The sequence below is a fragment of the Mastacembelus armatus genome, chromosome 23, assembly GCF_900324485.2.
Source record: "Mastacembelus armatus chromosome 23, fMasArm1.2, whole genome shotgun sequence".
NCBI classification, from domain to species: Eukaryota; Metazoa; Chordata; class Actinopteri; order Synbranchiformes; family Mastacembelidae; genus Mastacembelus; species Mastacembelus armatus.
Genome location: NC_046655.1, coordinates 9,153,745 through 9,172,889, shown reverse-complemented (window position 1 = coordinate 9,172,889; position 19,145 = coordinate 9,153,745). Strand labels below are relative to the sequence as shown.

The 19,145-nt window shown below is 40.0% G+C and overlaps 1 protein-coding gene across 7 annotated transcripts in view; it reads left to right on the top strand.

The window, feature by feature from the left end:
* The window catches only part of LOC113141940 (ELKS/Rab6-interacting/CAST family member 1-like), a 92,683-nt gene that overhangs the window by 52,190 nt on the left and 21,348 nt on the right, over window positions 1-19,145 (top strand). For all 7 annotated transcript variants that reach the window (XM_026326610.1, XM_026326611.1, XM_026326609.1 and 4 more), the window contains one exon: window positions 15,199-15,346. In XM_026326610.1, coding sequence (XP_026182395.1) covers window positions 15,199-15,346 — 148 coding nt within the window. The remainder of the gene's footprint in view (window positions 1-15,198; window positions 15,347-19,145) is intronic.

The window sequence follows — 19,145 nt, the reverse complement described above, 5'->3', positions numbered from 1 at the left end:
CATAGCCCGGATCTCTTTCCTTTCTTCTTTTATCTTCTCTCTCTTTCTCTCTGCACTTTAACGAAGTAGTGTGCTAATGCAGTAACCATGTACTGCTGTCCAGCTCTTCATATGATTGATGGCATGCACAGCCACCCGCACACATTGATGCATACACTGTATCTCAGTGCAAATTTTAATGAAATTTTAATAGATGGGTTTGCATTTTAAATGCAGCTAAGAGGAGTCCAGCAGTCAGATGGGTCCATGTATTTTCTGCTGTTTTACATCCTCACTGAGACCTTATAATGTGGTTTAATTTAGTGGAACAACGCTTTGGGTTGAAATAGAAGCCAAGGGGAATGTCTGTGTTAGCATGTCGTGCCTATTTAAACACGCCGTGGGACTATCTTTTACTGTGGCATCGTGGGCAAATGAGGACATGCACTGTGATTCAGTTTTCCTACTAATGTTGCTTTTCTTCGTTCTTGAGAGAGATGGAGCGTGTGTGTCTGTGTGTGTGGGGGTGGGGAGGTGGGGGGGCATTCTATTCACAGTCCAGGTGAGCAAGTAATTGACCATTTTATCACCACGGTAACGGCCCGTGTGATTATTACCAGCATTAGCGCTTCAGAATGCGTGGCCTTGTTTTCATATGTGAATTTGCATGTTTGTGTGTGTTGCACACCATGACTGATTTATTGACACCGAGACCTGTCCAGCATTCCTTCTGTGAAACTACACACATTACTAGACACAAATGGCTGCACAAATTTGACTTCACTGTCCCACCTGTAGGAATTTCTTGCCGTCATTATTAAGCCCCAGTCAGCACTAGTATCCGCAACTGGAATGATGGAGGCCAGATTTTTCCTCTGTTGATTGTGCCTGGTGTTTCTGTTTCAGATACATAGTCTGCAGCGTTTGGTTATCTGACAAATTTCTATGACTAATGCATTCAGTATGGGATTGCAAATAAATTCTTTGACTCTTTTCCCCATTTCGCATCATCACTTCAGCTCACACCACACCAGTTCTAATTTGAAGTTGCATATTGACAGAAAAATTTCAGCCTTTTTTGTAAATCTGTTGTCCTGTGCTGTCTTTGTTCTCTATTATATACAGTAAGACTGATGCCAAAGCGTATTTCTAGGCATATTCACAATAACGTGACATGAAATTTGAAATAGTTAACTGCAATTAAGTAAAACTGTAATGTTTTACCCAAATATTTCAGATTTACTGTTGATACCATGATAGCCGGTTCTTTTCACATTTGACTGATCATTACTAACACTGGATTGGATCCTGGCTGTTTTCTCATTAAGAGCATCTTGCCCAAAACACATTGAAAATTCTTCTTTTAAAGGCTCCCTTGAACTGCCTGGAGCATATAAAGAATTGTGACATTCAGGTGTGATTATTTGACAACTTACTGAAAAAATACAGCACTTTCAAACTCTGCCTTTGCATAATACATGATATTTTTCAAGCTGCAGTAAGATATTCATCCCACATACTGGGATATTGTGTATTTTCATCTCTGTCTCCCCTTAGTGAAAAGTTTAGATGTTTCAGGTAGCTGCTACTTGTCTTGCTGTTAGTTATGTACATGACGGCATGCTCATATTTTTCACAAGACATTAGGGTTTGGTCAGCAAATACGTCATTTGTTTCTGGCTTTCTCCCACATGTAAAACACGAGATGTTTAAGGTGGCTGTGTCCTGTGCGTCTATATATCTCAGTGTAATGCACATGAAACTGTCTGCGTGCACGCAAGCTGCCGTAACTCGTCTGATTTGCTGCCCAGTTTTACATCGGTGTAAGGTTTAATGTTACTGTACATGATATATGATACAGCATGTTTCAGAGGTTTCTGGGGCAGACAGAATATATTAACACACATGGACGCACTCTGACTCCCATCCACACATATATTCCAAATCCAGCTGGAAGAACGCACATTGTGACATTCTGTCTCACTTTCCCGCCTTCTCTTGTTTCCTCCCTTTTTTTTCTCTTTGCATCTCACACACACACACACACACACACACACTGTAATGTAGTTGTTAGATTTCTTATCTATCCTTGTACTGTAGTTTTCACCAGCTGGTTATATATGTCTTCTTTACTCCAGCAGCATGCTAACCTTCAGTCCCTGGTGTATATTGTTAGTTTCTGAGTCTGTGTGTGTGTGTTTAAGTTTAAGAATATTATTATGTATTAATATGCACCTAAACCAGATTGTCACAGCCACAGACATGTAAGCAGAGATTAATAGCATGTAAATACAGATATATGGGCTCACATCCCAATACAGAAAAATCCAGAGACAGAAAATACACACAGAGAACTACACATAGATATGTACATCTGCTTGACTTTCCCGGTGATAAATCATCTGCAGCGACCTTCACATGTACACACACACACACACACACACACACACACACACACACACACACTCATAAAACATACCCGCAGTCATATTTTCTTTATGCTATACATTAAATATGCACATGCTCGTTTTCTTCCCATGCGTATTGGTGCATGTGTGTTGTCATTTGTTTGTACAGTTTGGGGTATGTACCCTGTAGGTGTGCCTGTGTTAAAGCCAGCTGGAAGAATGTGCTGACAGTGTGTGTGTATCAGCAGGGAGTCAGGTCTGAAATCCCAGTCTGGATGAATTAAGGCCTATTTCACTCTCCACTGTTCTGCTTTACTGACTTTAACTCACAATCTGTCTTTCTATCTTTTTTTTTTTTTGTCTGTCAATTTTAGACACGCACACACTCTCATTCTCTGATACAGGTACTGTATGTGTTTGGGCAGTTTGTAGCATCCAACAAGCCTCTGATTAATGTAATACTTATTTTGAAATATTTGGAGTGGAGAAGAAAGGAGTAGTCATACCACTTTTATTTATGTAGCCCAAAGTCACAAATTCCAAAGGGCTCAACAGTCTGTACAGCATAGAGCACCATTAACTTAGAACTTTGATCCGTGTAAAGAAAAACTAGAATTCAAACCTTTGTAATTGTAAGATTTTTACCATGATCCTTAAAAACTTTCACCATTTAAATCATTAAATGTGATAAAAACAAATCATTTCAACTCAGAAACACCCACAGTGGTACATGTCAAGTAGCTCAAATCTCACATGCTGTATGAAAGATACTGCAACCACCAGCGATTTAGTTCATAGGACTTTTCTTAAAAAGCAGTTTTCAACCTTGTCATGCAGCTTTGTCTGAGAGAGTATTGAGGGCAGAGAAGAACCTTGGTTTGTAGAGTTATAATCTGAATTTACAATAGTTGCAGTTTGATTTCATATGAATGGGAAAAAATGTTCAAATTGACAGCTATGGGAGTTTATTGAAGGCATTTTTTAATGTTTCATGAAGTTGACGTTTATGTTTTACTCATTAGATCGTCCACCTTCAAAATCATTTCAGTTAACTGATAGAAAATGAGGCATGAAGAACGAAGAACGTTAATATTTGAGAGAGAAGAGTGTTTCAAAATACTCAATTAAATTAGTGTGAATGTCAGTAATAGTTTGGATTTGATATCCGGTTATGCTGTAAGGACAGGACAAGTGGTAACAGGAGAGGAGAGAAAAAGAGTGCAGAGCGGGCAAAACGAGGAGAAGAAATGAGAGTAAAGAGGTCAGGGCAAGCATTGTAAATCTCTTCTTTGGGGGGTGGGAGACAGTAGGAGCATAATAAAATGAAAGAAAAGAAGCAGAAATGTTTTTTGGCAGTGAGGAAAGGAGGGAAAGAGAAGAGGAGAAAGACAGCTGTCCAACAACAACTTACTTGAGCCAACAAAACTGCATGATATCCAGAAGATATTATATTACCTCCATCTCTGTCCACCCCGCCCCTTTACTTCATTCATCAATCTTTCAGACCACAGTACATATTGAATGCATAACCATTTACATGATGTCCTCCTCCCTTACTTTCATGGCCTTTTTCACCTCATGCACAAAATGGTTGACTAATTTATTGGTCATTATTTTTTACCAGGAAGAAATTGTGCATTTTTAACATTTTTATGTGCTTTAAAATCAGAATGCATCTGTCGCAGCAAATGTTCGGAGACATAAACCAGCACACCGTTTTCTGTATATTTGTATGGTTGTTATGGAGATTGTCAAATTAATGACGCTTAAAAACTCCTTTTATTATGAAAGCAAACACAGAAGCATCACAATGAAAAGACCCTGCTGTATAGAAACAGCCGTCGATGCTCTTGACATTTTTTTTTTTTTTTTTTTTTTTTTTGGCAATGGAAATGGTCAAGGCTTCCAGCAATAGGCAACATAGTGAGTCACATTACTTTTGTTTGCTTCAGTAGGGAAATAAAACAAGATATTTTTGTTGTTTTCACTGTGTGTGGGAGGCTGCCTCAGGCTGTAAGAAACAAGTGATAATCATGTATTGGGGGGTGATTCACTGAGGAAATTTTAAATTTTTTTTTTGTAAAGCTCCCAGCAATGCTAAAATCTATTTGGATGTACTAGAGCAGGATCATCTCTATCACTAAAAGAATCATTTTCACATATCAAAATGAATTACAGTTTCTTTTGAAGAAAAAAAATCAGATGGCGTGTGTGTGTGTGTGTGTGTGTGTGTGTGTGTGTGTGTAGAGGTAGCTCACCCTGCTGTCTGTCTCTCACACACACTGCACCTCTGTACCATTCAAACTGAAGTCTGTTTACACAGTTTATTTTGCACCGCATGTACATTTAGACTCTAAAGAAAGTCTGCAGATGCACCAAGTTGCTGCACAGTCTTCAGGCTTCCGCAGTGAGACCCTTGGCTGATACCTCAAGGTGAACACTGTAAATTCAATTTATTTCTCCTTTGCTGCTCTGCTCTTTGTTTTATCTCCCTGTAACCCTCAAACCTCTCTCTGCACCCCTTCCGCTATCCCTTCCTTTATTACTAACATCCCACCTTCCCATCATCCCTATCATCATCCTTTTACATCTTTTAGTCCTTGCATCCTGCCTTCCTTCCAGTCCTCCTTACCTCTTTCCACCTATCCCCTCCATTCTGAGCCTACATCTGTCTGCAAATGTCATTATCGCCCCATTTCTGTCTGGCAGGCAGTATTTCTCACTGTCTGTCTGTGTCTTCACTCTTGTCACTGCATGCTGAAACCAATCGATGTGTGTGTGTGTGTGTGTGTGTGTGTGTGTGTGTGTGTAGGTAGTCAAAGATCCTGATTTCAGCAGCTCTGCCAGTGGATCAACAGCTCTGCAGTTTGCAGCCAGAAAGCCATCACTAACAATGTGACTTCGTGTGTAAAGTCACACACACACACACACACACAAACACGACAGCTGTCCCACCACTAACAACAGAAGTGCATGTTGTCTTCAGAAATAAGCTTTGCAGAAACAAACACACACACACACACACACACACACAGAGTCACTGACAAAACCAGGCAAGACAGCATGACTGCTCAGAAGCTCTCACTCTCAGAGGAATGCTTGAAGATGTATACACACACACACACACACACACACACACATGCAAAAAAAAGCATCCTCCCACACAAATCCATGTACACATGCTTATGGCAGCACACCAAACACAGAGACAAGCGCTTTGATCCCCTCAGACAGCAATGAGATTAATCCACAGTGTGCTAAAGAAAGTCTGTGTGTGTGCCTGTATTTGTTGTGTGTTGTGTGTGTATGACAGACGTGTTGAGAGCGGAGTATAACAAAAAGGGGCACAAGGTTTTGACACTTAGTCTTACAAGCTCAAATCAGTGGGTCTTGCTCCCCTCCTCGTTCTTTTCTCTCCGTTTTTGTCGCACTTTCTGTTCTTGCCTTTCTTGCCCTCTTCTCTCTGTCTCTGGTTATCTTCAGTCCCCTTTGATTTTATTTTCTCCCTCGTGAGACTGAGGGAGAGATTGGAATCATGAAAATAGAAGTAATAAAAGATGTGCTGCAGTTAGAAGTTGGATTTAAATAACAGGGTTTTCTCAAAGTCTCCCAAAGCCTTTCAAACCAGTGATTTTCAGCTGAGTATTTTGCTGACTTCTGTATTATAATGTGTATTGTTATTGGCTTTTTTTTATGTGTCATATATACATATATTTCAGAGCTCTTGTTCCAAAAAAAAAAGTGTATTGAAAATTAGCTAAATTAGAAGAGGATGAAGTGAATTTCAAACAAGTACAAAGAGAAGGGAACAAGAGCAAACTGTTCAAAAAGATAGAAGGAAGCCAAATACCAGAACCAAAGAAACAAGTGGAGAGGAAAAAAAAGATAAAGGAATAAAAGATGCAGCAAAACCTAAACTTGACCATTTTCCTCAACTGATTGCAGGTTGTGCCTGCCAGTCCATCAAACAGATCATTAAATAACAATTAAAGAGGAAGCTCGGAAAAAGAAAAACATATCAAAAAGTAGAAAACAAAACATACGCTTTGTTTCAAAGCCTCTGATTGTATGTTGCATATGCCAATGATTATTTTCTATTCTGGAAATAATAAAAGACAGACTGGTGACAGACTTGTGATTGGCTTGCTTAACGTACTCTGAAAGGAAAAGCTGATATACTGGACAGAAAAGACATCAGATGGAGTGGGAAAGAGACAGAATTATAAACTGATAGCTCTGACATCAACAGTTTAATAATGGCTATAAATTACCGGAGAAGTCAAATGTAAAGATTCTGTTTCCGTTTTAAAGACTTCATCCTGCTTAATGGGAAAGTTGGCTTGCTATGTGGAACTGAAGTCAGTGGATACACACAACGAATGAAGAAACCGAGCACATAAACATACCAGAAAAATTAAATGAAATAATGGAAATAGAAACATTAGATCATCTTTAGGCCAATTTCTGATAATGAAGTTAACCACTGGTCTTTAGTTTGCTTGCAAAATTGTAAAGTTAACTGTTAAAGCTAATGTAAATGATAGTGTTGTTAGGGCAAATGTAAAACAGAAGCAAAGTTTTGAATCACAACAAGCCTGAAAGCAGTTTTTGCTTCCCTGTGTTCAGTAGACTTAAAGGACAATATCACCATTTTTTAAATGTTATCACTACTGTTTTTAATCCATGCATATCAGCGCAGTTTCACCAACATGCAGTAGAGACGTACAACATAGCAAATAGATCCACAGAAACAGGATCCATGTCCTGGCTTCCTGTTTGGGACTTTTATTTAGTGGTTATTTCCTGTGTTTCTGTGGTTTAGGTCTATGTAGCTTTATGTTGACATTATCCCTGATTACTTCCACCTGTGCTTGCTCCTCGTTTCCCTTCCCATGTCTCTCTCTCCTTGTGTGTGTGTGTGTGTGTGTGTGTGGGTATGTGCTTTGGCTAGGCGATGAGGTGATGAGCCACACCTGAGGGCCGTCTTATCATCTAGAAGGGCAGTATATTAGACAGCACTTTTCACCACCTCGTTGCCAGATTGTACTTCATCCTTTGTGCATCATAGTTGTCTAGCCACTCTCCACGTGTTGCTTTGTCTCTGACTTTTTTCTGACATCATCAAGCCTTGTATGCTTACTGGTTTCCTGCTCTCTGTGTTGTCATCAGTCATTCCTTCTGGCTCCTTCCCCTGTGTTTCCTAGATTACTGTTCCCTGTATAGTCGACTCACCTCCTTCCGTGTGTATCCAGGAATCTCTAGCATCAGATTCCTGGTCCATTCATGTCCCTCTATGATTTCTGGATTCCCATAACTCAATTAAATATTACTCACCTGTCTCTCCGTGATTCCCGGTTTCCTGTTTCCCTGTTCCTTCTACTCCTCCCTGTGCGTATTTTCACCTGTTCCCTGGTTTATTCCTGCATCCTCGTTCTTCTCATTATATATAAATATCTTAGTTTTTTCTCCTTGTTTTGTATAATAAAGTCCGTTGCCTGCAAACTTGGGTCCAGATGTACATTCTTTATACCAAAACGTGACACTGTCGTGCTCATGCAGTAACCTATAATAAATATTTGGGGTTCACAGGTGTCCTGCACTGTGACTGGTTAGTGTTACAGGAGTGAGTCTGTGTTGCAGATTGTAAGCAGATGTCTTGGTCTGTGTAGCCCATTTAAAAAAAAAAAACAGTATTACTGTAAAGAACACAAACAAGAAGACAAAGCTGCATCTTTAGTCATACTTTTCAAGGTGTGTGTGTGTGTGTGTGTTTGTATGTGTGTGTGTGTGTGTGTGTGTGTGTGTGTGTGTGTGTGTGTGTGTGTGTGTGTGTGTGTCTGTTTGTGTGTGTGTGTGGTCCCATGGAGAGAGCAAACTCCCGCCAACCATAGATAATGCATTTTTACACTTTGCTTATTAGTCACAGTGTGTGTTTTTAAATGTGTGTGTGTGTGTGTGAGAGACAGAGAGAAAGGGGTGAGGGAGTGAGAGAGAAGAGTGTTTTTAGGAGGAAAAAAGGGAGCGAGAAAAAGGGGAAATGTGTCAAGAACAAATCCTCATTCTGTCATGCAGTAATCCCACCTGCCCTCCTCTCTCGCGCTCTCTCTCAGCCTCTTGCTGCCTTTGTCTCTCTGCCTCCCTTTCCTACTACTCCGTACCTCCCTCCCTTCCTCCATTCCTCTCCCCCTTTACGTCGCTTTGATTTGTTTTCCCTCCAAATCCTCCAGTTATTTTATTCCCTTCCCTGTCAATGCTGTTTCTTTCTTTCTGTGTGTGTGTGTGTGTGTGTGTGTGTAAGTGTGTGTAAGCCTTCTCACTGTCTTTCTTTAAGCCTCTCTGATGTACAACAGCTCCTTGAGGGAAGCTTTTCTCTCCCCTCTGTCTGAAACACACACACACACACACACTCTTATCCTGTGCACCAGCTTTAACCTATTTCCCTAACACTCGCTTTCTTGCTTTCTCTTACTTTTTTCAAATTCTTTCTGATAGTCTCTCGCCCTTTTGTCTCTCTCTGTACTAAATCATTCATGTCCAGCGTCTCTGACCCACTTCCACTATAGTTTTAGACACACACACACGCACACAACTTCAAAAAAGCTCTTCTTCCAAAATTCTCGCTGTTCTCTGTGTGTTATTGTACATTATACAATGGGCTACTTTAATCTAAGCAGCATCAGTCAAAGATAAAGCTTCTAACAAATCAGGACCTGGCTGCTGTCTGACAGTATGCAAATCATTTTTTCCAGCCTTTCCAGTATTTTGCAGTCTTTATAAACAAGTAAAGTTTCCAGATCAGTAAACACATTTTGGTTTTTGACACTGAATAAACCCCAAGAGGGCATTTTTAATCATTTTATCCTTACTCTGTATTTTCAACATACCATTATCCCTTTGATGTGTTTTATGTGGCCCTCAAGAACAATCTTGAAGTTCTAAATGCATATAACAGCTGTGGTAGGTGTCGATCATTTTCTCTAATAACTGTTCTAATCTAGTGAAGTGAAACTTTGTCTTTTTGCTCTCTCTCTCTCTCTCTCTCTCTCTCTCTCTCTCTCTCTCTCTCTCCCTCTCTCCTTCTTTTGCTTTTGCAGGAGCGAGAGCAGCAGTAAATGGTTTACTATAAACCAAAGCTTTATTGGCTGTCTTTGCTTTGATGCTGTACACATGGCAGGCCAGCACTAACAAATGCTTCATAAAACCTGCTCTGATGTGTGTTCATTGCACCGTGTTTTCTTTTGTAGGGCTGTAAACTAGAGTGCATGTATTTGTGAGTTTGTGCAACAAGACGCTGTAGATTCTAAGAAAAGACGGCAATGTGGAGCAAAGCCTTAACTTAATGGTATCATCGACTATATGTATGTGCGTGCATGTGTGTATACGTGTCTATGGGAACTGTCAGCTGGGAGAGAAATAATACACTGCAGGCCCCCATCCTTGAGACCAAGAACCCAAACTAGTCTTTATGTAATTGTGTGGAAACATGTTTGTGTGATATCATCATCGTAAGAATATTTTGGCTTGTTGAGGTTTTTTTTTTTTAGTTTAAGGTAAGAATTAGGTTTAGGTTAGCGGCTGGGGATTTAGTTGTAATGTTTAAGGTTAGGGTAAGGGGCTAAAAGATGAATTATATCAACTGTGACGTGTGTGTGTGTGTGTGTGTGTGTGTGTGTGTGTGTGTGAGTGTGCGTGTGTGTGAGACAGACCGGAGACGGACATAAAGCAAAGACCAGAAGTAAATATAATTTAAAGTGTGTGTGTGTGTGTGTGTGTGTGTGTGTGTGTGTGTGTGTGTGTGTGTGTGTGTGTGTGTGTGTGTGTGTGTGTGTGTGTGTGTGTGCGCGCCTCCAGGCAGCATTAGCCACCACTGTGTACCAGCTGTGCCCTCCTTTATCTCATTCCTCTCATCTCTCCTCTGGTCTCTTTTTTCACTTTTTCTTTCAGTTCACTTTAAACAAAATATCGCAGCCAGTCATCCTTCTCCTTTACACCGAGCCTCGTCTTGTGATAAGGTTTTTGAACATGACTTATCTCCTAACGGCGAGACAGCTGAGGCTGATTTGACCTCAGCTTGCATCCAGGAGGCCACCCCTGCTCTCGTCCTCTGAGACACATCTATCTTGAGGTTGCCTCTGTATCGTGAATGCCTCCTCAGTGGAGGCCAGTCAGCACCTTATAATTTTTCTATCAAAGGTTACATTTAAGCAATCATCCTGGGGGACTTTCGAGATCACTCACAGTACAAGGACTGAGTCTGGGTTTCAGGTGATGGCTGATTTGTGGTCAAATGTTTTATGGAGCCTCTGTAAGCCAACCAGCAGCACTCCAGCTCGAGTATTGCTATTGCTTGTGTTTGGGATACATCAGGCTGCTGTTTCTGGTTCCTGACCAGATGTTTTTTGTGATGAATTATAAGAGTTGGCATTTTAGAGCAGCAAGATGATTAATTAACATTAAAGGTTACCTTAACAGTCAAACACAATAAGCTTAATATTAAATCAAATTAAAGAAGTGCAAATGCAGCCTGACTTTTGGAGTTTTTAGACACCTGCTAATGCTGAAATCGAGAACTTTAGCTCACTGTCAGTAAAACCACAACATCTCATAGGTGCTTTTTGTTGTCCGACCTGCCCTGGTTTGCTTGATGTGCTTTGTTTTCGCAGGACACTCTGTCTGCCTTTGTTTAAATCTAACCTACATTTATGGTGCTCGTGATTACAGTAGAGTTAATTATCATGTATTTCTAAATCCCATTGTCGCCAGACAAGTGAATCTGCTGATTTCACTTGCCTCAAAACTCACTTAATTTCTCAAAATTGGTTAAAGATGGTTGAGCGGGTTTTGGAAAAGCCTTCAACACCAAAAAAAAAGTCTTAGCAAGTCTTGAATATAGTTTTCTGAAACCCAACATGCTGTGTGAAACCTCCCTTCACAAAAAGCGCTAGAGCTTAACACGCACTGTATCCTTCAGGGGTTAGAGAGTAAATTCTGGCATCTTGCGAGGCCTCCTGTGTAACCAGAGCAGGCGATGTCAAAGAAAACAATGGAGAGTTGCTTTCTTCAGCCGGAAACAGAGAGCAGAGAGAGGGGATTATTTCTAAAATAGCTCTGTGTTTGACTTAGACAGAGACTGGCCAGAGTCACACTGGAGGGAATCTACTTTACACACACAGTCACACACTTCACTTTAACACATACAACCGCACCGAAATAAGACTTGAATGTACACAGACAACCTGTGAACATGCACACACAGAAAATACACATTAAGTACATCCATATAAGCACATAGACACCTACAGAAACACATGCTGTCATAACACAGTCATACAGCTATCACTTAAACGCACACAGACACACTGTAGATTGTAGTTAGGGCTGACAGCATGAAAGAGATAATGCAGCGCGCTGGAAGCTACTTTGGTGTGTGTGTGTGTAGAAATATGTGAGTGATCTAAGACCAGGCATTAGTGTTTCTGATAAAGTGAGGGGCCTTAAGTGGTTTTAGGAAGGACAGAGCCCCCACACAAGTGTGTGTGTGTATGTGGGTACTGGAATCAGGTGCCTGGTGTGTTTTGTGTGTTTCTGCTTACTGTCTGCCTTGTCGCTACAGGAATGACATCATGGCACACGACTGCCAAACGATGGAAAGAATTCCTCCTGTCTTCTTTACAGACCAAGAAAAGAGGTGGAGAGATAGAATAAGTTACAAAGGATAAGGAGAGACGGTGAAGAGAAAGATAAGAAAACACAGGGTGGAACGAGAGACACTGGCAGAATGGCTGAGAGAGAGGGAAGAGAATATAAACCTAAATAGAAACTTGTTAAATTGTTAATAACCTGTCAAATATTCATGTGACTCTTTTATTAGTCTCTACCATTACCACACAAATAAAAATCTATCCAGTCTCTTTCCAGTTTTCTATAAACTTTTAAAGTGATTGGTCAGTGCAGTGTATTGCATTTTGCATATTGTGCATTTTTCCCTGCAGACCCCTGCTGTGCCAGAATAGTGATCTCATTTAAATAAATGAGGAGACACTGTCATAGTCCTACATACACAGATTATAATCTCTGGTGTGTGCAGCATAGAAATATCAGTTTTTAAGACAAAGCTTGTTTTCCAGTGTAAGGAAGTATGAGTGATAACGTCTTTAACAAGCTTTATTCTTTGTTTACTGTGAGTAGACCTTCCTTTATCCTTCTGCAACCTCCTTATAGCTAGAGCGAGCAAAGACTTGAAAGGAACGATACAGATCTAAGGCTGTGTATCAACTGGGAACATTTCCTACTTACAATGCTGGCTTCATTGCCTTTATTTTCAATGGTGAGGACACAGCTGTGTTGAAAGTATACTGTGTCCTCTGACAGTAGAATTATCTAAAGATTCAACGCTTCAAACCGTTTTTTTATGATCGCAGTAGCCACAGCCAGTACTTGTCCAAAGTATGTGTTTAGCTCTGCAGGCTGAGAAGGCCAGGCACAAGAGTGTTTGAAGTTTGTGCATGTGTATTTGTGTGTGTGATGAAGAGACTGCTATAGAGAGGCCCAGAATAAGACAAGTGCATCTGGAATAAATATCATTTTATTACTGGGGTTTATAAGCTCCATGTGCTGGCAGGTAACTCTCAGATATGGTATAAAACTAGACGCACTGTTAGCTTTAACAAGACTAATGTTCTATTAGCCTTTCTGTATGTGTGTGTGTGTCCCAGTGTTTATAGTCTCTCAATATTTGGAAGAAATTAAATGGGAAATGTTCTTTGTGTAGCTAAGTCCAAGAGCTCATGTTGTTTTTGAGTACCAGAGTATTTATTGGTCAACACAATGATGAAGGAGCATTTTGGATACTTTTCTTGGGGAACAATTGTTAATAGTTTATAGTACCAAGCATCAGAAATTGTCAGGTATCAAATATTTACACTGAACACAGACTCTTTGTTCTTGTTTAATAGTTTGTTTGGTTTTTTTTTTTTTTTTGCTTGGATGTAATATAATATTTATTTAATTCTTGTGTGAAGACAAAATTAAACACTTATGTATTTGAGAAGTTGGATTTGTTGTTTAGTAGAAGAAAACAGTTTGACAGTGACCATAATTTCCCCAGGGAATCAAGCTACTAACCCAAATGTTAAGTCCCTCAGCTGCCCTTATCAAGATTGCATGATGGGACACTGACAGTGTGGTCATTGAGGTTGACCAAACGTTCTGCAGGTCTTCACACAGCCCAAACATGTAATCTCAGCTCTGCATTCCTCACTGTATCCGTCTGTCTGATTGTTGACCAAAGGGAGACAGTGAGCAAAAACTATAAAAAATCAGGGTGTAATATATATATATAGGGTGTAATATATATATATACGGTGTAATATATATGGGTATATACAAGCCTCTCTTATCTGTAGCCAGAGTGGGTGGTGGGGGCACAGAAGAGGAGTTAGTGGGAAATCCACATAAGAAGCGACAATCAGAGAGGATGACAGAGGGAGTGTATTTCTTCTTTTATTTGTTTTATGTGCATTTGTTCAAAGATGCTTCTTTGTGTGTGTCTGTGTGCATGCTTGGTTGCGTGTGGCCAATCTTTGAGCCCTGTGGGATTGTGGAAAAACCACTGCGATTTAGATTCTCTCTGGAAATGAACAAAATTCCAAGAATTTGGATTCTTGGGTGTCCTCAGAGGTGGCTCAGCCAGATCGGTGACTGATGGGATGAATGGGATTTGGCTTGTTGCTTCCCAACCACATGGAATGCTATCTATCTGACAGCCCAACCATCCAGACAGGGTGAAGAGATAGAGAGAGACAAGGGCTGGAGACGGCAACAAAGACTAGAGTAGTTTGGAAAAAGCGTTTATATATATATGTATATATATTTATACATATATATCTCTATGTGTGTGTGTGTGTGTGTGTGTGTGTGTGTGTGTGAATTCATGTACATGCATAAAGCTAAGGTTAGTTAAATGCTTTGTAATTCATTGATAATTTGAGTAGCTTCGGCACCTAATGTCAAATATGTGTTGAAAGTATTTTGTTGGTGACCTTGTGAATTGTGAGATGTGTGTAATACTACCTGAATAAGAGACAAAAGCTGCACCTCATGCAGAAGTTCAGAAGTCCTTTGTCATTTTTTACAGATTTTTTTCTTTTCCTTTATTGAACATTAAATGGTCTAGAGAGAAACATATGCCATAAAGATCCCCACCAAAACTGAACTAGAAACATCTGGATTGCATATAATGCATCATACTTAACCATGAATTCTATATTTTTGCAAACGTACTCCAATTTTGTCCTAAATCACAAAGTAGTGCTCCAATGAAGACGACTTCCCTCCACTTGTTGACATGACATAGCTCACTGTAACAGTAAAATACGCCCAAATTGGTATGTAGTCATGCAAATAATTTTGGTTTCCTATCTCAGATAGTCATCTGTGGGATTTCTGTCTCCACACTAATAAAAAAGAGGGGGCTGGAATTGTGTTTTTAGACTTCACATCATTGCAAAATGGCATTTCAAAATTCTACAGGAACCTATTTTGAATATCATTTGTCAATTCTGTTAATATGCAAACAAGTACTAGTCATTTCCACTGTTTTTGGATAGAGGCAAAAAATCTGTGTATGGCTATATACTATTAGACATAAGCAAATAAATGTGTTTTCTGTTATTCGGGCAAACCACACCTTTAAAGTGTCTTTTTAAAAGCAATGTGTCTCTTTTACTCCAGATTCCAATTTAGTTGTTAATTTCCAAAAGTAGAACTAACAAAATTGACTTCATTTAATGTGTGATTGTTCTTTGTGCAGGCAAGAGGCGCTGCTGGCAGCAATCAGTGAGAAAGACGCCAACATTGCCCTGCTGGAGCTGTCGTCGTCCAAGAAGAAGAAAACCCAGGAAGAGGTGGCAGCTCTAAAAAGGGAGAAGGATAGTCTGGTTCAGCAGCTGAAACAACAGGTAGGATTACTGTGGAGAGACCAACACACACGCTCCCTCACATCCACTTGGACACACAGACACTTTTTTGGCCACTTTTTCAAATGAGATGACTAAAAAATGTGGTAGATTGGGGAATAAAGTAAGAAATCTCAGTGTGTTCAAAAGAGCTGGGGGGGGGGACAGGTGAGGTGGCAGAGAAGAGGGGAGCAAAGAAAACAAGAGGTAGAGAGAAACTGAGTACAGATGTAACCACAGTTCTCCGACCACTGAGGGTAAATTTAGGATTAACCCACCCCTTCTTCATCAAATCTCTGGTGAGAACACTTTCATATGAATTTGGTATTTATTTGAATTTTCAGTCCGCAGATACACACACACACACACACACACACACAACCGCGTACACGTCACTTCACTGGTATGGGATAGACGTTTGCACACTGAAACACCCAAATCCATACACCCACACAGCAGTATGTACACACTCATCCAGGCCAAAAACAAGGATATAAACATGACCAAATGCCTCTGTGGTTGCACACAGAGGTCTATTGACACACACTCACACACAGTAAAGGTTCTCGTGGGTCTAGTGAACTAACCAACTCCTTAGTGGATGAGCCTACAGGGAGTTTGGTGCGTTTCTTCTTCGCTGTTCTCCTTTTCTTTTGTCTGTCTTCCACAGTTCTCCTCTCCATCTATCCATACCTGCTTCTTCGACACAAATACACAAGCCTATTGAGTTTTAATTTTAATTCATTTGCTGTTGCTACAACTAGGTTACATGCCGGATATGTGACCTTAGCAAGGAGATATTAAAGAACATTATATATTCACTTTGATTTTCTGATTCAATCTGTGAAATTCCACTGTTCTTTAATGGTAACAGTAGAGTTTTCAACTTAAATAAATATGATGTAAGATTTCCATTTATTGAATATTGCCAAAAATCCACTTAATGGATTGAATAAGCTCAAAGGATTTAGTAAGAAAAATGTGGCACATGCAAGAGAGGGGAAAAAACATAGTGTGTGCCAAATATTGGTGTTTGAAAAAAGAAGCAGGGGGGTGTTAGAGAGTGACTGTGTCAAATGAAGTCATTATAACATGCATCGCTCTCCATCCTCTTCCTCCCTCACCCCGTTCTCTCTCTCTTCGTTTTGAAGTCCTTTATGACACCTCAGGGTCTCGAAGGTGGTTACTGACAACACAGAGACTCTACTGTCTACGTGGGTCTGTGTGCTTGCAAGGCTGTGAGCGGCTTTTGCTTCCCTCTTGCTCATCCCCCCAGTCTATCTCTCTTTCTCTCTGTGGTGTCATAATTTTCAGTCCCTCTTTGATGGATCACAGCCGAGGCTTCCTCCATATTCCTGTGGGTGTGTGTGTTTGTGTGTGTGTGTGTGTGTTTTTGCAATATAAGGATTCAGTTGAGCTGGTTTAGTATTTTTAGCTTTCACCTTCAGAGCGATACATGTACGCACATTACCTGTCAGATGCGCGCAGACAAAATTGCATTGTGACATTAAAAGTGAATATAAATCAGTGAAGTAAATGATGGTGACACTAATCTCTTTTGTGTTGTGGATGTTATTCAGTTGTTTCAGTTTCACTTCACTCATGGGTCGATCAGAAGTTAGGTTTTGTTTAGCTGATCATATTATACATGTTAACTTTATATACTGTTGTTATTGTACACAGATGACATGGCAAAGACAACCACATGTAGTCAGAAAAGACATAAGTTGATGGATATGTTAGAGAGAGGTCTGCATATTTGTGCTAATCACACTACACATACACAAAAAAAAGACTTGTGTCTGTTAAACATCTGTGTGTCCCTGAAAATGTTTCCTGCATGTTTGACTCTAGGCAGGAGGTTGTAGATCAAGTCCGGTGACCTTAGCTCTCTTCAACGCTCCTCTCCCTCCTGTCTTCCTCACAGTCTTTTTAGACAGAGTCAGACACTAAAACTACAAGAGAGAAAGAGATGTGATGAAAAGTGTGTGAAAGTGATGGCTGTAATATTTTATGAAATGGAACAGGAGAAAGAAGAGGAGGAAGGTGAAATGTATGCTACCATGCCACACACAGGAGAGACACATGTGGTTAACATTTGCAGGTGGTGTGTGTGTGTCAGTGTGTGGCTGTGGCCTTGGTTCCTCACCTGTTTGCCTTGTAACATAGTCATTTTATCTCTCCATATCAGTGGTTTTGGATTCCTCTATAGGATGGTGGTTTGGAGGTTTCCAGGTTCCTGCTTTAGTGTTTTTACTTAAGCCGCAGCAATCCTAAATGATCTTGCAGGACCATAAAAAAAAAACTCCAAAACGGCACAGATCCAGACAAACATATATTAAAGTATCTACATAAAAACAGACAGGCTTTGTGGTGGAGATGACAACTATGTATTTTAATTTAGAGCTCACTATTTAAGAAGATCTACTTTTAATTAATCGATAAACCAATTATTTTATGGTTTATACAGTAGATAAAGGACTGTTTCTTTTACAGTCATAAAGATTGTCTTTATTTGTCTCTCTTTCCAGACTTAACTGTTCATCATCACCTGTTTATAGTTACCGCTGACCTCCCATTACTGACAAAATTGAAAAAATGTGGGTGTAATTTAATTTATTTCTCCTCGTCACGTTGAAATCATTTTCCTCAGCGCTCACACACTTTTCATTTTCATTTGTAATTTTCCACTTATCAACAACTTTTTCTCCTTGACAGAGAAACTAATCTAATTTTTTCATCAAGTTCTTGTCGAACTATGACTCAGCAACTTTTCATAATTGATAATTGCACAGATATCAACAGAGGGTCTTCTTTCACCACTGGAGGAATAGACGAAACAATAATCTAATCTAATACTCCCCAGAGCCTTATCGCGATGAAATCATTTTCTTCTTAGCATGGCTCAGCAGTTTCCCCCTCATTTCACTCCGTGTTTCATTCGTTTCTCATTCTGTCCGTTGTCAGCGGGTTAAAGCAGAGCCGCAGGACATGCGTAGAGAAGAAGAAGAAGAAAGGAACAATGGGGGGGGGGGGGGAGAGAAATAATAGTGTGATGATTAGATTAAGTGAGAAAAAGGTAGTGAGCTGAGGTCAGCATTCCTCACAATTAGAGAAAAGGGAGCGATGTAAAGAAAAGCCGGAGAGGAAAATTAGGATAGATCAGAGAGGTGGATTTGGGGCGGAGGCGTTAATTTCTGCTTTCTCTTTAATTAATTTTGTTCTTCTCTCTTTTCTTTCCCTCTTTATTTCCCCTTACTTTCACCTTGCTCCCTCTTTCACCTCTTCTTTTTCTTTCTTCCCTTTCTCTCCTCCTTTGTGTGTCTTGGCGAAATAATTTGTTCTAGAAACTAGGTGAACTACTAAAAGAGCTAACTGTCTACACATTTTTTGTCGGCCCTGGCGTTTTGTTCTTATGGTTCTCCATAATTTTATTTAACAAAGACTTTTCCAAGCCAGCGATCCTTGCTTTTTAGCTATCAGTAAGCTTCTTAGCTTGGTCCTTAACGGAACAATAAGACTGCACCAGTGACTCCTCTCTGATAACTATCTGCAAATCATGTGTCTGTTGTGGAGTTTGCAAATTCCCCAACGATGAATTTCAGAAAATTTGCTTGGATTTGCACAAACGAATCCACTAATTGTGGCGATTATGTTGGAATGAACCGATTTTGCCGCAAAATTTTTCAACTTTGAGTGGTGCTGTGACCAGGCTGTCAGCTTTAAATACAAACAACTGATAAAGATATTGGATATTTATGTTGTTGGTTTCATTATTGACTCCAAAACATTTGTTACATGT